General features: G+C 37.0%; 1 protein-coding gene across 3 annotated transcripts in view; it reads left to right on the top strand.

The window, feature by feature from the left end:
* The window catches only part of PHTF2 (putative homeodomain transcription factor 2), a 62,659-nt gene extending 52,844 nt beyond the window's left edge, over positions 1–9,815 (top strand). For all 3 annotated transcript variants that reach the window (XM_069035837.1, XM_069035827.1, XM_069035846.1), the window contains 4 exons: positions 840–995; positions 4,236–4,331; positions 6,650–6,775; positions 7,393–9,815. In XM_069035837.1, the coding sequence (XP_068891938.1) occupies positions 840–995; positions 4,236–4,331; positions 6,650–6,775; positions 7,393–7,413 (399 nt within the window). In that variant the 3' untranslated portion in view covers positions 7,414–9,815. The remainder of the gene's footprint in view (positions 1–839; positions 996–4,235; positions 4,332–6,649; positions 6,776–7,392) is intronic.
* Positions 9,816–12,809: the final 2,994 nt, after the last annotated feature.

The raw sequence follows: 12,809 nt of genomic DNA, 5'->3' as shown, positions 1-12,809 counted from the left end.
AATTAGAGGACTGGGCAATCACCCACAGTGTGGAGTCTAACGAGGGCAAGTGGTGGATTCTGCACCTGGGACGATGTGATTCTTGGGGGTGTCCTGTGCAGGGCCAGGGATTGGCTGTATGATCCTTGTGGGTCCCTGCCAGCTCAGGATGTTCTATGATTCTGTGATATCACTGTCGTATTTTAAATCTGTGTCCTCCTTCATTTTTCATTGTGGTTTTTGGAACACTTTTTTTTTTTTCTTTGTAATATTTTGCATCAATACACATTTTCTTCTGTAAAGGCAGTTGATAACTGAATTTGGTTGATGCTTTTTTGTGAGAAACAGGCTTGTTGGCTATATTTGCCTGCCCTCTAGTGGAAAGTCTTTTAAGTAAGCAAATCTATGTTTAAAGATTTCTACTGCTTAAGATTTGTCTTTGAGCTACTGTTTCAAAATATAGGGGATCTTCTGAATGGCTTCTGGTTGTATTTTCTTTCCAATTTCTAATTAACTCTATTGTGTTTGCCTGGTAGCTAACTATATTTTATTAAGAATGTAATTTATATAAAATTTAGTACATGTGAGGCTGTATTTTGTTTTTTATCCCATGTAGTGCCTTTGCAAATTTGAACAGGAGTTTAAAATTGTCTTAGAGTGTGTTTTTTTATTTATCTTTTCCCAACATCTTTAATAGATGTTGATTTAAAATTATGAGTCAAATTTTATAGGCCTCAAAACCTTCCATATATTTATTACTGGGAAGTGTTTCTTGAAGGTGTGGAGATATGTAACTATCTTCTTGTATCATAGTGTAATTATTATTTCAAATTAAATTTTGATTTCTCTTTATTTTTCAGCTACTTCACGTGCATGAGATCTTCCTTGATTGTCACTACAATTGGGAACTCGTAATTTGGTGCATTTCACTAACTCTTTTTCTCTTAAGATTTGTTACTCTTGGATCTGAAACAAGCAAAAAATACAGCAATACCTCAATATTGCTTACTGAGCAGGTGAGAATTTGCCTATACCTATATTTTTATATCTAAACAACTCATTCATCTGGTAGGTCTCAGGCCTTGTAGATTTATTAAAATAGTTTGGATTAGGGAGTTAATTATGGGGAAGTGAAGCAACACTCTGCAACCCAAAGTTCAGTTTCTGAGATAAATGTTTGACTTTATCCCAACTTCTGTTTAAGTGAGTGGGCTTGGAGGTACCATCTCCTTTGATATAATTTAACATCTTAAAGAACACAAACATAAAAAGTAGTTTTTAAATAGGAAAAAAACCCCTGGAATCTCAGTATTGGATGGGTGAGTAAAAGATTTGAAAACAAACTTACCCTCTATGAGGTGAGTTGCTGTTTCCAGCCCGATAGCTTAGGATGGCTAGGTTGCATGGATTACATATAGCCTCCTCTAGACTCCTTGGACATTTTTTTTTTTTTTCATTCATCTTTCAAACTTGGCTTTGGGTCTATGTGTGTTTCTTCTCAGGAGTGTTCTGGTTGATGTTTGTAATTCAAACTTCCTTCTCTGCTCTCCCTGGCACTGCTGATAGTTTTCCGAGCTAAGCATGTTCAATTAGTGCTAGGGAAGAAGAAATCTCTTTCTTGTTAAGTTTCACACTGGTCCAAAACAATCTCTTTAGGGCAAGGTAAATAGGCAGTTTCAGAAACCTTCACAGGTTTCCTACAGAAAATGTGTTAAAGTAGGAGAATAAAGTCTTCCAAACTGTGTGTCCCAAAGTTGGGATGTGAGGCCTGTGACAGATGATATAAATGATTTATTCTGCCTTTACTAAAGATGATGAGGCTGGACACAGAGAAGCCAGACAGCCCGTCTGCCTTGTCCTGAGGGAGATATTTTGCACCATTCTGAAACCTTTCAGAGTTTCTGAGCCTGGAGAGCTTTGCATGGTTCTGTTGATCCTCAGAGTACAAACAGCTGAATGTCCCAGTGAAGTTTGTCTGCTGTTTCTGGAATGAAAATGGAGGGAAGTGTTTGGGATAAAGATCGGAAAAAAATGCAGAGAGCAAGGGGAGAGAGATTGCCAAGCCTTTATTTTGTTTTCATAGGTTCCTATACTCTGCTCTTCCTGGGATTCAATGTTTGAACATTTTAGTCTAGTATGGATATTGAAAGAAACACTTTCTGTATGTCCCCAGAACTTAAAGAAGTGCTCTGTCATCAAATACTTATCTTTGCATTGAATCCAGCTTATCCTGTTATAAGTCTTTTCCCTCAAAAATACCTGACAGCTTTATGAAATGAAAACCAAAGTAGAATTCACAATTGTTTCTCAGAAAATTAAAAGAATACACTTTACCCTGGGTAGAACTCACTTTCATTTGCTAGACCTGGGTACTACAGCATATTTACAGTGTTCTTGAGACAGACTCATGAAAGTCTGACATTTTGGCTTTTCAAGAGAGGTGAAGCTGAAGAAATTGACTGACACTCACTTCATCTAAAAAAGCACATCTGATCCAGTGTCCTGGAAAATGACACAGTAGAGTTATTAGGCTCAGTGAGAAGAGAACAAGGCTGAAAACAAATAGGGAAATACAACAACATTAACAAAAAAGACAGCTGAGTCTCAACTCCCAGATTCAATTTAAATGCTCCAAGGATAAGATGAAACTGCAAATTCTACTTTTGCAAGCAGAGTTTCAGGCACTTCTGTGTTCTTTATAGTCAATCTATGAATTTCATGATTAGGAGTCATGATGGGAAACTAAAAGGGATTTTTTTGACTGTATGCTGTTTGGTTGTAATTTTTCAGGCCCTTCTGAATGTGTTTTTAATTGGTCTTGTAAATCTGTGAGCAAAATAAAGTGTATGGTCTGACCATAGTTGTCATTTTGCCAGTTTTGGGTCTCAAAATATGTGTGGTAGATGGCTGTGCATACACACTCCTCTCCTGATGCCATGTTTGTTATTGAAATTAAGGAAATCATAATAGCTCTTAAAAGAGATTTGAATCTTCCTAGGGTTTTCGGGGTTGCTAATTAAAGCCTTTATTCTTTGTTTAGTCCTGCTTATAAATATTGAGTCGTTTAAATCAGTAGTTTTATATTTAAAGATTGGAGTCTCTTTGCCTCTGGAAGCATAATTTTAGTTTAAAATGCAATAGTAATAGATAGTTCACGACCTTAATATGCCTTGGAATATATTAGGCATAGGTTTTGATTCTTAACCTGTGTAAGAAAGTGGTCTTTTTAGGGAGATCTGATAATATTCAGTTACTTGTTTTAGATGTCTGTGGCTTGTATTTCAGTAACCACCATACAACAATGTGGTTAAGTATCTCATAGCATCATATAGCATCTTTTCCTTTCTGTAGTCAGGTGTCATCTCAAGGACTACTTCAGCATGTTGCTAAATTGTTCATTTTTTATTTTGAAGGTTGTCATCCTAAAATAAATTTTAGTGGCTTTTCAAGACATTTTTTCCTTTGATTTGCTTTTGTTATGCAATAGAAAAGAAAAAAACCTAGCCTTTGTCTGATCTTGGGTATCAAAGATAGGTTGTTTGAGAATGAAAGTTGATGTTTCAAAATTACTAAAAGGCCAAAAGAGAGCTAATTTGAACTCTTAACTTTCTCAGAAATAATGACCTAAAAAAGTCTGCATCACAGAAGTATTGAAATGTTCAATGTACTGTTCTCCTACAGCAATGAAGAGTTTAATAATTTTTCAAATATTTCAAGGCACCGGAAAGATTGATTTTTCTGCATTCAAGGTGCTCATGAAGTACTAAATTATACTAGAATCTTTTAAAAGAAATTACACTTTAGCAGAATTATGTTTTAGCATTTCATTCTGTTCAATAACTTTTGAGGATGTTAAGTCTTGTAAGGTCTGCCCACTTGTATAAAACCCTTCTGGAGATGAATTGTCAAACCTCAGGCAACTCTTGAATGAGGAAAAGAAATTATATAAATCTTACCTATGTTGGTGGTTTTTCTTGCCTAATTTACAGATCAGACTAAACTTTGAAGTGGGTGCTATAATAACGTCAAATGTAATTTGTTATATCATAAAGCATTGTGTTTTCCTATGGTACTGAGCCAGTACTTGTTCTTAAATATTAAAAAGGAAACAAAAAATTTGCTTGCTTGCAGAAATGTCATTGCAGTTTTGTCATTTGGCTGCTGAATAATCACTTCGTTGAAATATCAAATATTTCCAAATTAATTCCTTTAAATTCTGAGTTGGTGGTGATACTTGTGTTTTTGTTTTCAATCAGATAAACTTGTACTTGAAAATGGAGAAAAAGCCTAATAAGAAGGAGGAACTGACACTAGTGAACAATGTTTTAAAGCTTGCTACTAAGTTATTGAAGGTAAGAATTAAAATAGTATTCCCATATTATAAAAAAGAAGTAGAATAGGTTGGTTGAAGAGTCACTTGTGTGACTTCTGCAGGCATTAGGGTGTGCTTTGGTTTAAATTTGCCCTGTACTGCTTTCACAGTGATGCTGCTTGTTCATACACTGCAGTCTGTTATGTTGCAGATTGTGGATTGCAAATTGCTATTACATCCAGTAAGTTTTATTCTTTAGCTGTATATTAGCAGTGTGAGAGAAAGTACTTCAGGGTGGACAGGATGATGAATGCTTGAGAAATAAATGATGCAATTTTATTGTCTGTTTTGAGAGTCAATATAGTGGTGATTTAAGACCTTGTGGCCTCACTCTACCACACACTGAACTCTGGTCCCTTAGCCTGTTGATTCCCATGAGCCAGGGAGCAACCCTTAAAATGAAGCTAAACCTTGGTTTAATTTGGCCAGCTAGAAGCTGAAATCAGAGGATTTCTTCGAGTTAGATGAGTAATTCCCCCCACCAGCACACCTGGAGCAAGGTGTGTGCTGGTCCCTTCTCTAAAACGATACACAGCACTTTCCATGAGAGGACTGATGGAGTCAGCGAGGACTCAGAGCTGACAAAGCAACAGCTTGAGAGTTGTGCTGCAGCAATAAGGAGAGCCAAAGTCAGGGACTATCTCCTGGTGTAGGAGTAAGGGACTGCAGGGCTTTTAGGACCTGGTTGTGGAGCAAACGAAAGGAAGTATGCTCAGTGCATCAGGTGGTCAAAGGATGCTGTGGATGCAGAAAGTTTATCTGGATTCAAGGAGAAACTGGATGAGTAGAACAGACAAAGGCCAACAGGTTCATGCTATCATCTCATGAGCTGAAGTGTTTGTGTGCTGTGAGAATGTGGGTGGGTTGGATGGTGATCAGCTCTTGGTCTAAGTTGCTTCCATTTTTTCTTGCTCTTTTCAGTGTTTCAAAAAAAGTGTTTGTGTTTTACTCTTGCCAGAAGTGTATCAACTCACAGCCTTTTCCAGTGGGGGACTTGGCTTTTGTGGCACAAATCCCAGACTCAGGCCATCACTTAGTTACTGTAAAAACATAGTGAAAAGTGAGATTTCCAAGCCACCTACTATGAGCTTAAAATAAATTCTTGGTAGTTAGTGATCAGCGCAATTACATACTTCATGTCCAGTAGCTAAATGGGCTCAGGGTTTTTAAAATTTGATTTTGGTCTTTAAACTTTTATAAAGACTAGATTCTGTTGAATATTCTTACTGTTTTCTTATTCACAAAATTGGTAAGATGAATCCAAAATCTAAAAACTTTTTCCTTAAAGAATTTCTCTGCTGTCCTTCTTAGAATCATGTCTTTTGTATCTTTTGTATTTGCAGCTGAGTTTTATACCACATTACATCTAAATGAAAAGGTTGTTCATTCTTATTTCACCTTTTTGAAAGAAGAATCATAGCTTTGAAATTCTTCCTTTTTAAGAAAGAGTTTATAAGGTCTTTTTCAAGGCCCAGGATGTAATACAGGAGAGGGATGAAGATGAATTTAAAGCTAGAAAATATGAATGACCAAAGCAGTGATAGTTGGTAGACTTCATATAATCCACTCTTATATTTTAAAACTCATTTTTCCTTCCTTTATTTGATGTATTTCTAGGCCAGAAAAGTTTGGGTGACTATATCCACACACAATTATTTGAAAATTGGTGAAATAGCATCTTTGTTGAAGTTTTATTACAGATTAATTTGGGCTAATTTTTTTTCCTTCCAATTAAAAAAATGTAAAGTATTGGCAGTCCAATGATTATTAGGATTTTTTTTTCCTTTATCATCCTTTTCTGGCTGTATTGATCAGTAGTTAGTCTCAAAATTAATGGAAAAGGAAGGAAATTGCAATAGGAAAGACATTTTTGTTAATTTTCATAGTCGTGAGGTAGTTTCTGTCATTATGAAAAATCTTTCCTTTCTTATTTTTTGTGGTTCTGCTGCTTGTCAGTTCTTTTAACACTGAAGGTGATTTCTGGAAAATTATAAGGAATTCTAAGATGGTGGCACCTAGCTCTTTATTTTCTTGGCTTCATGAGCAGATTGGTAGATGCTGTACATGAGTAGCCTCCAATTTTTTGAAGGGTTATTAAGACAACAGCAGTCAAGTCAGTTAATGTGATTGATATTTTCCTGCACGTTGTGTTTTATATCCAGAATAATAGGAGAGTGTTTTACTCCACTGGGTCTTGAAGGTTTCATAAAGTGTCTAATATTGCACAGTACATATGTGAACAAAACCCCCTTTGTGTAATTTTTGTTTTTTAACAATGCTGTTGTTTTGGATTATTAGGAACTGGACAGTCCCTTTAGGTTATATGGGCTTACAATGAATCCACTGCTTTATAACATCACCCAAGTTGTCATCCTGTCAGCTGTTTCTGGTGTCATCAGTGACTTGCTTGGATTTAATCTGAAGGTAAATATTTGAGAAGCATCCTTTTTTTCACTATGTTCTCGTAAATGGAACACATATTGTAGCATAGTTAATTCTGAACCAGGCTAACTAGAAGGTTTATTGTTTGAAAACTGTTACTAAATTATTAATTTAAAGCACTATCAGAAGAATAATGATGTATTTGTCAGACCAGCCCTTTAAACTTTTTTTTTTTTCATTTTATGGCTTGGTAACTTCATTTAGGACACTTAATTACAAGAATTCTTAGACACAAATACAGAGACACTTATAAATACAAAACCTTCCTTAACTTTTCTTCATATCCCAGATTTGATTTCTCTCTCTAATTCCTCACTGTTGACTCTATAGCTCTTAAAGGGAGGCAGACACAGCAGGCTATCTATCTTGCACAAGCATCTTGCACAAGCTTGTAATTGTCACAAAGCCCTTTCCTGGCCATCAAGTTTGCTTACATCTGCTGTCTTTTTCTTGTTAGAAGTAAATGAATGTAAAACGTATTTGTGTGTCATTAGAATACGCAGCAAGTGCAGTAAAAAAAAAAAATGTGGTGGTATTGCAGTTCTGGTAAACAGAAATAGTTTGAGAAATAAATTGATGTACTGCTCTAATTTTTCCAGCTCTGGAAGATCAAATCTTGACAGTATAGAAAGATGATGAGACAACAGAACACAGTGTTATAGAAAAGCTCATTGATGGACAAAACTGCCTCACAGCAGCCACCGAATCTGTATCTCAGATGCTACAACCTCTTCAAGGAAGTCATTTGGAAAACCGAAGTGTTTACATCTGTCTTGTGCAATCTTTATATTTATTTCATCTTCTCACTGGTTTAATGTTCGTTCTAGTTGACATTTATGTTTTATTTTCAAATTACTTGCTTAGTTTTGGAAAGGGTCAGATTTAGGAAGGGTCAAAAACTGTGTCTGAGAGTTTGAAATCCTGAAAATTGGTTACACTAAATTGCGCTTTCTGTTAAAGCTGAAGCCAATGCTGAACATTTTTAGTTACCAGTAACACTATATGGAAGTCATTTGATTTTTGATAGTGTGGTAAAATTGCTTAGAATATTTCATTTGCACCAGTCATTTATGAGGACAATGTCAATAGATGTTTGGTTGCAATAGAAAAGTGAGACATGTTCAAAAAATAAAGTACTGACTATACAGTATGACAGGTAGCAAAAATGTTTTATATTGCTATTAGAAACAAGTGGGTATTTCTAGTATTTTGAGTAATTCCAGGATCTAAACTCATATAGGCTGCAGTTTAAATATCCTGGGATATTAAAAAGGTATGATATAAGAAGTCAACAAGTGTTCTTTGATAACACACTTATTAGAGCAATAATTGTAAATGGTTACTATGCTGTATGATATTTTGATAAAAATTAAATATTGTATTTATTTGAAATACTAGGCTGTTCTGTGCAGCTCTGACTGTGCATGTGCACTTTTTATTGTTACTTTTAATGAGAAACTTTATACATATAAATGTATATTAATTGGGATATATTATGGTGAACTATGGAGGAGTATGTATTATATGTTGAAGTTGAATATTTAAACAAGCAAATTATTTACTGGTGAAAGGATGCTTTGAATGAGTGAGCAAATGATAGATACTCTCCTCTTGTACGCTATAGTATATGCCATTTGTACCACATTGAAGTTTAAGAAAATTAAACACAGAGAACAAATTGCTCTGGTGAGCAGCAGAGCTCACAAAGCCTGGTATTTGGCAGGTTTGTGTCTTGAAATAACTCCCATTCCTCCCCAGCAGGTGTCATTCCCTTGTGCTTTCTGCTGGGGTTTCCAACACCTCTCCCTCTGCCTGCTATCCCTGCCTCCCACAGGGACCAGTCATATTGACTCGTGGTTCTTCAGTGTGACAAAAATAATGTGTCCATCCCTGTGGAATTAAGTAGCTTGGAACAAACTTTCCTTCTACAAATTATTTTGGGAGGAGTATTACCACCAGGCACAAGTATTCTTACATTTTATGTTTCTAAAATACTGGCTTCAAATTGAAAAATTACAAGAGTCTGGACATTGCACTATGTTTGCTAATCTTCAGAATCTTGAAAGATTGGAAGTATTGAATTTTAAACTTATGTGGTATAAAAATATTTTTATATATAAAGCAACACAAACAAGCATTTTGTATTTTATTTGCCTCTGTACTAATGTTTAATAATGACCAAAGTGCATTCTGGTTTTTGGAAGAATGTATTACTGGAGCTTTAAGAACATACTATATTTAGGTTCTCATGTGAAAACTTCAGCTGCCTCTGATCTGTTTCTCCTTTCTCTGTTGTTTGACGTTGGGATTGTTTTTAAAAATTAAATACATTTTATACACAGTTTTTTCCAAATTATGGTACAGACCTACACAGAACTTAATTTTGCACAAAATATACTTAAAAAAAAAAAAAAAAAGAACAGCAGGAGTTCTATGGGTGATAAAAGATAAGGCTGTTACTTTTTACAGCCTGTCATTATTACAAAACCATTCTTTACTCTAGAGTGGAATTATTTTTAGAAATGTGAAATAGTGAATATATGGCTTTCATTACTTTTAAAAAAAAAGGAGAGAGAAAACACTATGGTTTGGGTTGAAGGTAAAATTAGTTTAACCATGTATACCTCAGCAACTAGCACTGTGCTGGATTGTTGCACTAACAAACGGCGGCTTGGGGAAAGTAAAACATTTGTGAAATTAAATTAAAAATGATAAAAACCTTTATTTGCTACCCTTAGGTACATTCATTATGTTAAAAATGAGAGAGGTTTATTCTCCATCCCTCAATGTGGAAAGTCCAGTATAAGAATAGAGGCAAGTAGAAATATGGCAGATCTTGCGTGTTAACTGTTATTTTTTGCCCCGTGTTTTGTAACTGAAAGTGTGATCAGGCTTGGAATAAAGCTTTCTATGGTTGATGGTAAAAAAAAAAAATGCAGTGAGCTGTATCTTTTAGTATGTCCAGCATATTTCTGTGTCTGCCTGTTTTGATTTAAATCCATATTATTTAAATTAAAGCACATTTGGGAAAGAAACCTGCGCATGGAATGCAAATGATATAGAATATCATGTAGAACAACCTAAGCTGAAGTACAGGTGAAATGCAGAAAGATACTTTAATAATTTGATTAGTTCTTCATGTCATCTTCTAGGAATGGGACATTTAAAATCCTTTGGGTAGCTACCAAGTTTAGTAACTTCCAAAAACTTCTCTGGATTGCAAGCATGTTTCATTCCAGGTAATGTTTGAGGATATTACTGGTTCAGATTTCACAGGTCCATCTTTGGCATCCAGCAGCAAACAGTAGAGAGAATTATCTTTTTTACAGATGGTGATAGTGGCTGCTGCTGTTGTCTTTACTGGGTACTTCAAACCCCGAGGCATCCAACTTGTCTGTTGGAGGGAAAAGGAAGAAAAAGGTGGTTGGTGTTGCAGGTCTACCCACTGCTGCCTCCTTAGGTAGGCTTTTGTTACGTGTTTCTCAGTAGTGAATTTCCCTCAGTAGGAATGTAAGAGAAGGTTTTGAAGGAGGAATGCATGATTCTTTGTTCTCAGTCCATAAAGCAATCTCATTTTTACTGCATGACTGCACAAAATATATCTGTATTGGTGCAGGAGGTGGGGAAAAAAAATCTTTTAGTAATAAATAGCAGCTGACAAAGTCATCTCTTCCAATTTAGTTCTTGCAAGACAGAAGAGGAAATAATTTTGAGAAGGTCCCCATGTTGTTTGTTTTGTTAAAAAAAACCCACAACAGTCTTCACTCATACTGTGGCTTTCCTCCTGAATACTGCCTTTGTACCTTGTCAGTCTTGGGGAAAAGTAGTAAGTCTCTGCTGGGTTGTTAGGATCCTGCTTTGCTGACACTTCCATTTCCTGAAAGTCACCATCATCTTGTCATTGGTGATGGATAGAGCCTGCACATGTCCTTTGAAGTCCCTTTATGGAGGGTGTTCAGACAGGAGGTGATCTTGGCAATTGTGCTGTGCCTTGGGGAGTGTCTGGCTGCAAAACACCTGGAGATACCTGCACTGCCAATGTTCCTGACTGGGTTGATAGAGGTGTTTGTGGTCATGCCTGTCAGCTCTGCTCATTTTATCTGCTCCTTTTGCCTATTGCCTTCCTGACTGAGCAGATAGACCCTGCTGGTGACAGCAACCAAACAGCTGTCTCGGGAAGGGGGAAATGTCCAAGGTCACCATGGACAGTTTGTGAGAGGGATAACTCAGGAAAGAAAGGGAATATGATACCTCTGATACCTGGAACTGATGACCCACTTCTGGTGACAGTTCTACTGTCATTGGATATCAGCATTAATAAATATAACCCCTGAGCCCAGCATTGCCTTGGGGGTTGGTGGAGATAAGATTTCCTCCTTGCTGTTTCAAGCAGTTAGTCACTGCTCGAGTCTGGCATGTCATGTTCGTTCTCTGACACACAGGCAGCCTTGAGAACGGCTTTCATGTGAAGCCTTTTCAGTAGGAAAGGGACACCAAGATCTTCCCCATAGTGTGCTGCTACTTCCCCTGATTAGGACTGGACAGGACAGAGCTTGTAATGGACACTTTAGGGACAATAACAGAAAACTACAGAAATCAGAGGAGGCTGCAGATGCGAGTCTTCTCCCTTGTGACTTAGTCTTGCTGTGGATGGTCATAGTGCAGGCTGAAGGCTTTGTCAACCCATGGCTGTAGATCACTGCAGCTTACCCAAATCATCTTGGGAAGGCTAAAGCATGTGGAGAAATTTGTTCTAAATGCAGTAAATCCCCATGTCCTGCAACCAGTCTCAAAGCTGATCAGCTGCTGCCACCAGGTGTCTGTCTTCTTTGGTCATTTTGCTCCTCACATGCTACACCCCTTTTTGGAGTTTAATTTGCATGGGCAGCTACAGAAGCCTTGAGGATGCTGTAGAGTTTTGCTCAGTATCAGGTGTTTGGTACAGGGGAGGTTCATGTGAAGGAGAATTTGCCAGCCTGCTGTACCAGGAGTTGGATCTGCTTCTCCAGCTTGAGAGCAGTGCCTTGCAGCGGGCTCTGCTTGGGGCTGGTGTTGGAGCACATGGCTACTGCCACAGCAGCCAGGAAGGACTCTTGGGCAGCAGGGCAGCACTTCAGCTGGTGTTATGTCAGGTTTAAGGCAGGTTGGGCTTGCTGGCAACAAGGTGTCAGCAGATCTTGTTCTAGTGCTGTCATGCCAAAGAGATACTGGAGTTTTATCTATAAGCAGGTACGTAAACCTTGGATTTTAATTGGATGTTAATGTAAAAGCTCAGATCAGATTGTAAGTCCCATCTTGGTTTCATCAGGGAAAGTTTGCAGTGGCAATAGGAATAAATGGGAAAGGGCAAAGAAACCCATTTGATTGATGACATCTGCATTGTCTGTCAGGGTGCCATTTGAGAGCTTCCCCCAGCTACCTGTGGTCCATGTAGGTCCTTACGGAATGTCTGAATTATGCAAGTGTAAAATATGTGTAGAGCATTACTTCAGATTCGTTAGTTTAGATTAAGCGTTCGAGAGTCAATATGGGCCTCAATATGTTACAAATAAATTTCCCAAAGTGTTATTAAAGTAGATAAAATCTTTTTTAGAAGTTTATATTTTTACCTATTTCTTCCCTATTTCTTCCCACTCTTTAGTCATTTTACACTTGAGGTGACACTTTGCCATCTTTAGACAAACTTTCAGAAGTCTGAAGTTGCTGCAGATTTGGTTTTGTGATAAAAAGTCAATTCTCTGGGCTGTAAGCAATCCCATGTCTCCTGCTATCAGTGATGGAATTCTCTGGAGAGAGAAATGAAGAGAGATTTCCTTTCTGGCTGTTCAGAGATGAAGCTACAACATTCAGTATGGACACAAGCACCTCTGATAAAATAAGCAGCACTGATGGCTGGTCAGATTCAATTTTTCCAGTACAAGCTTGTATAAGTTCATGGTCCGGGGTAGTAAATAAGGTCATGCTGCAGAAAGATTTGTCTATTTTCTTTCTTTTTTCTTCCTATGTTTGATTAATC

Source organism: Aphelocoma coerulescens, chromosome 1A (genome assembly GCF_041296385.1).
Source record: "Aphelocoma coerulescens isolate FSJ_1873_10779 chromosome 1A, UR_Acoe_1.0, whole genome shotgun sequence".
Classification (NCBI taxonomy): Eukaryota; Metazoa; Chordata; class Aves; order Passeriformes; family Corvidae; genus Aphelocoma; species Aphelocoma coerulescens.
The sequence above is the reverse complement of the archived record's forward strand: the minus strand, read 5'-3'. Positions and strand labels throughout refer to the sequence as shown.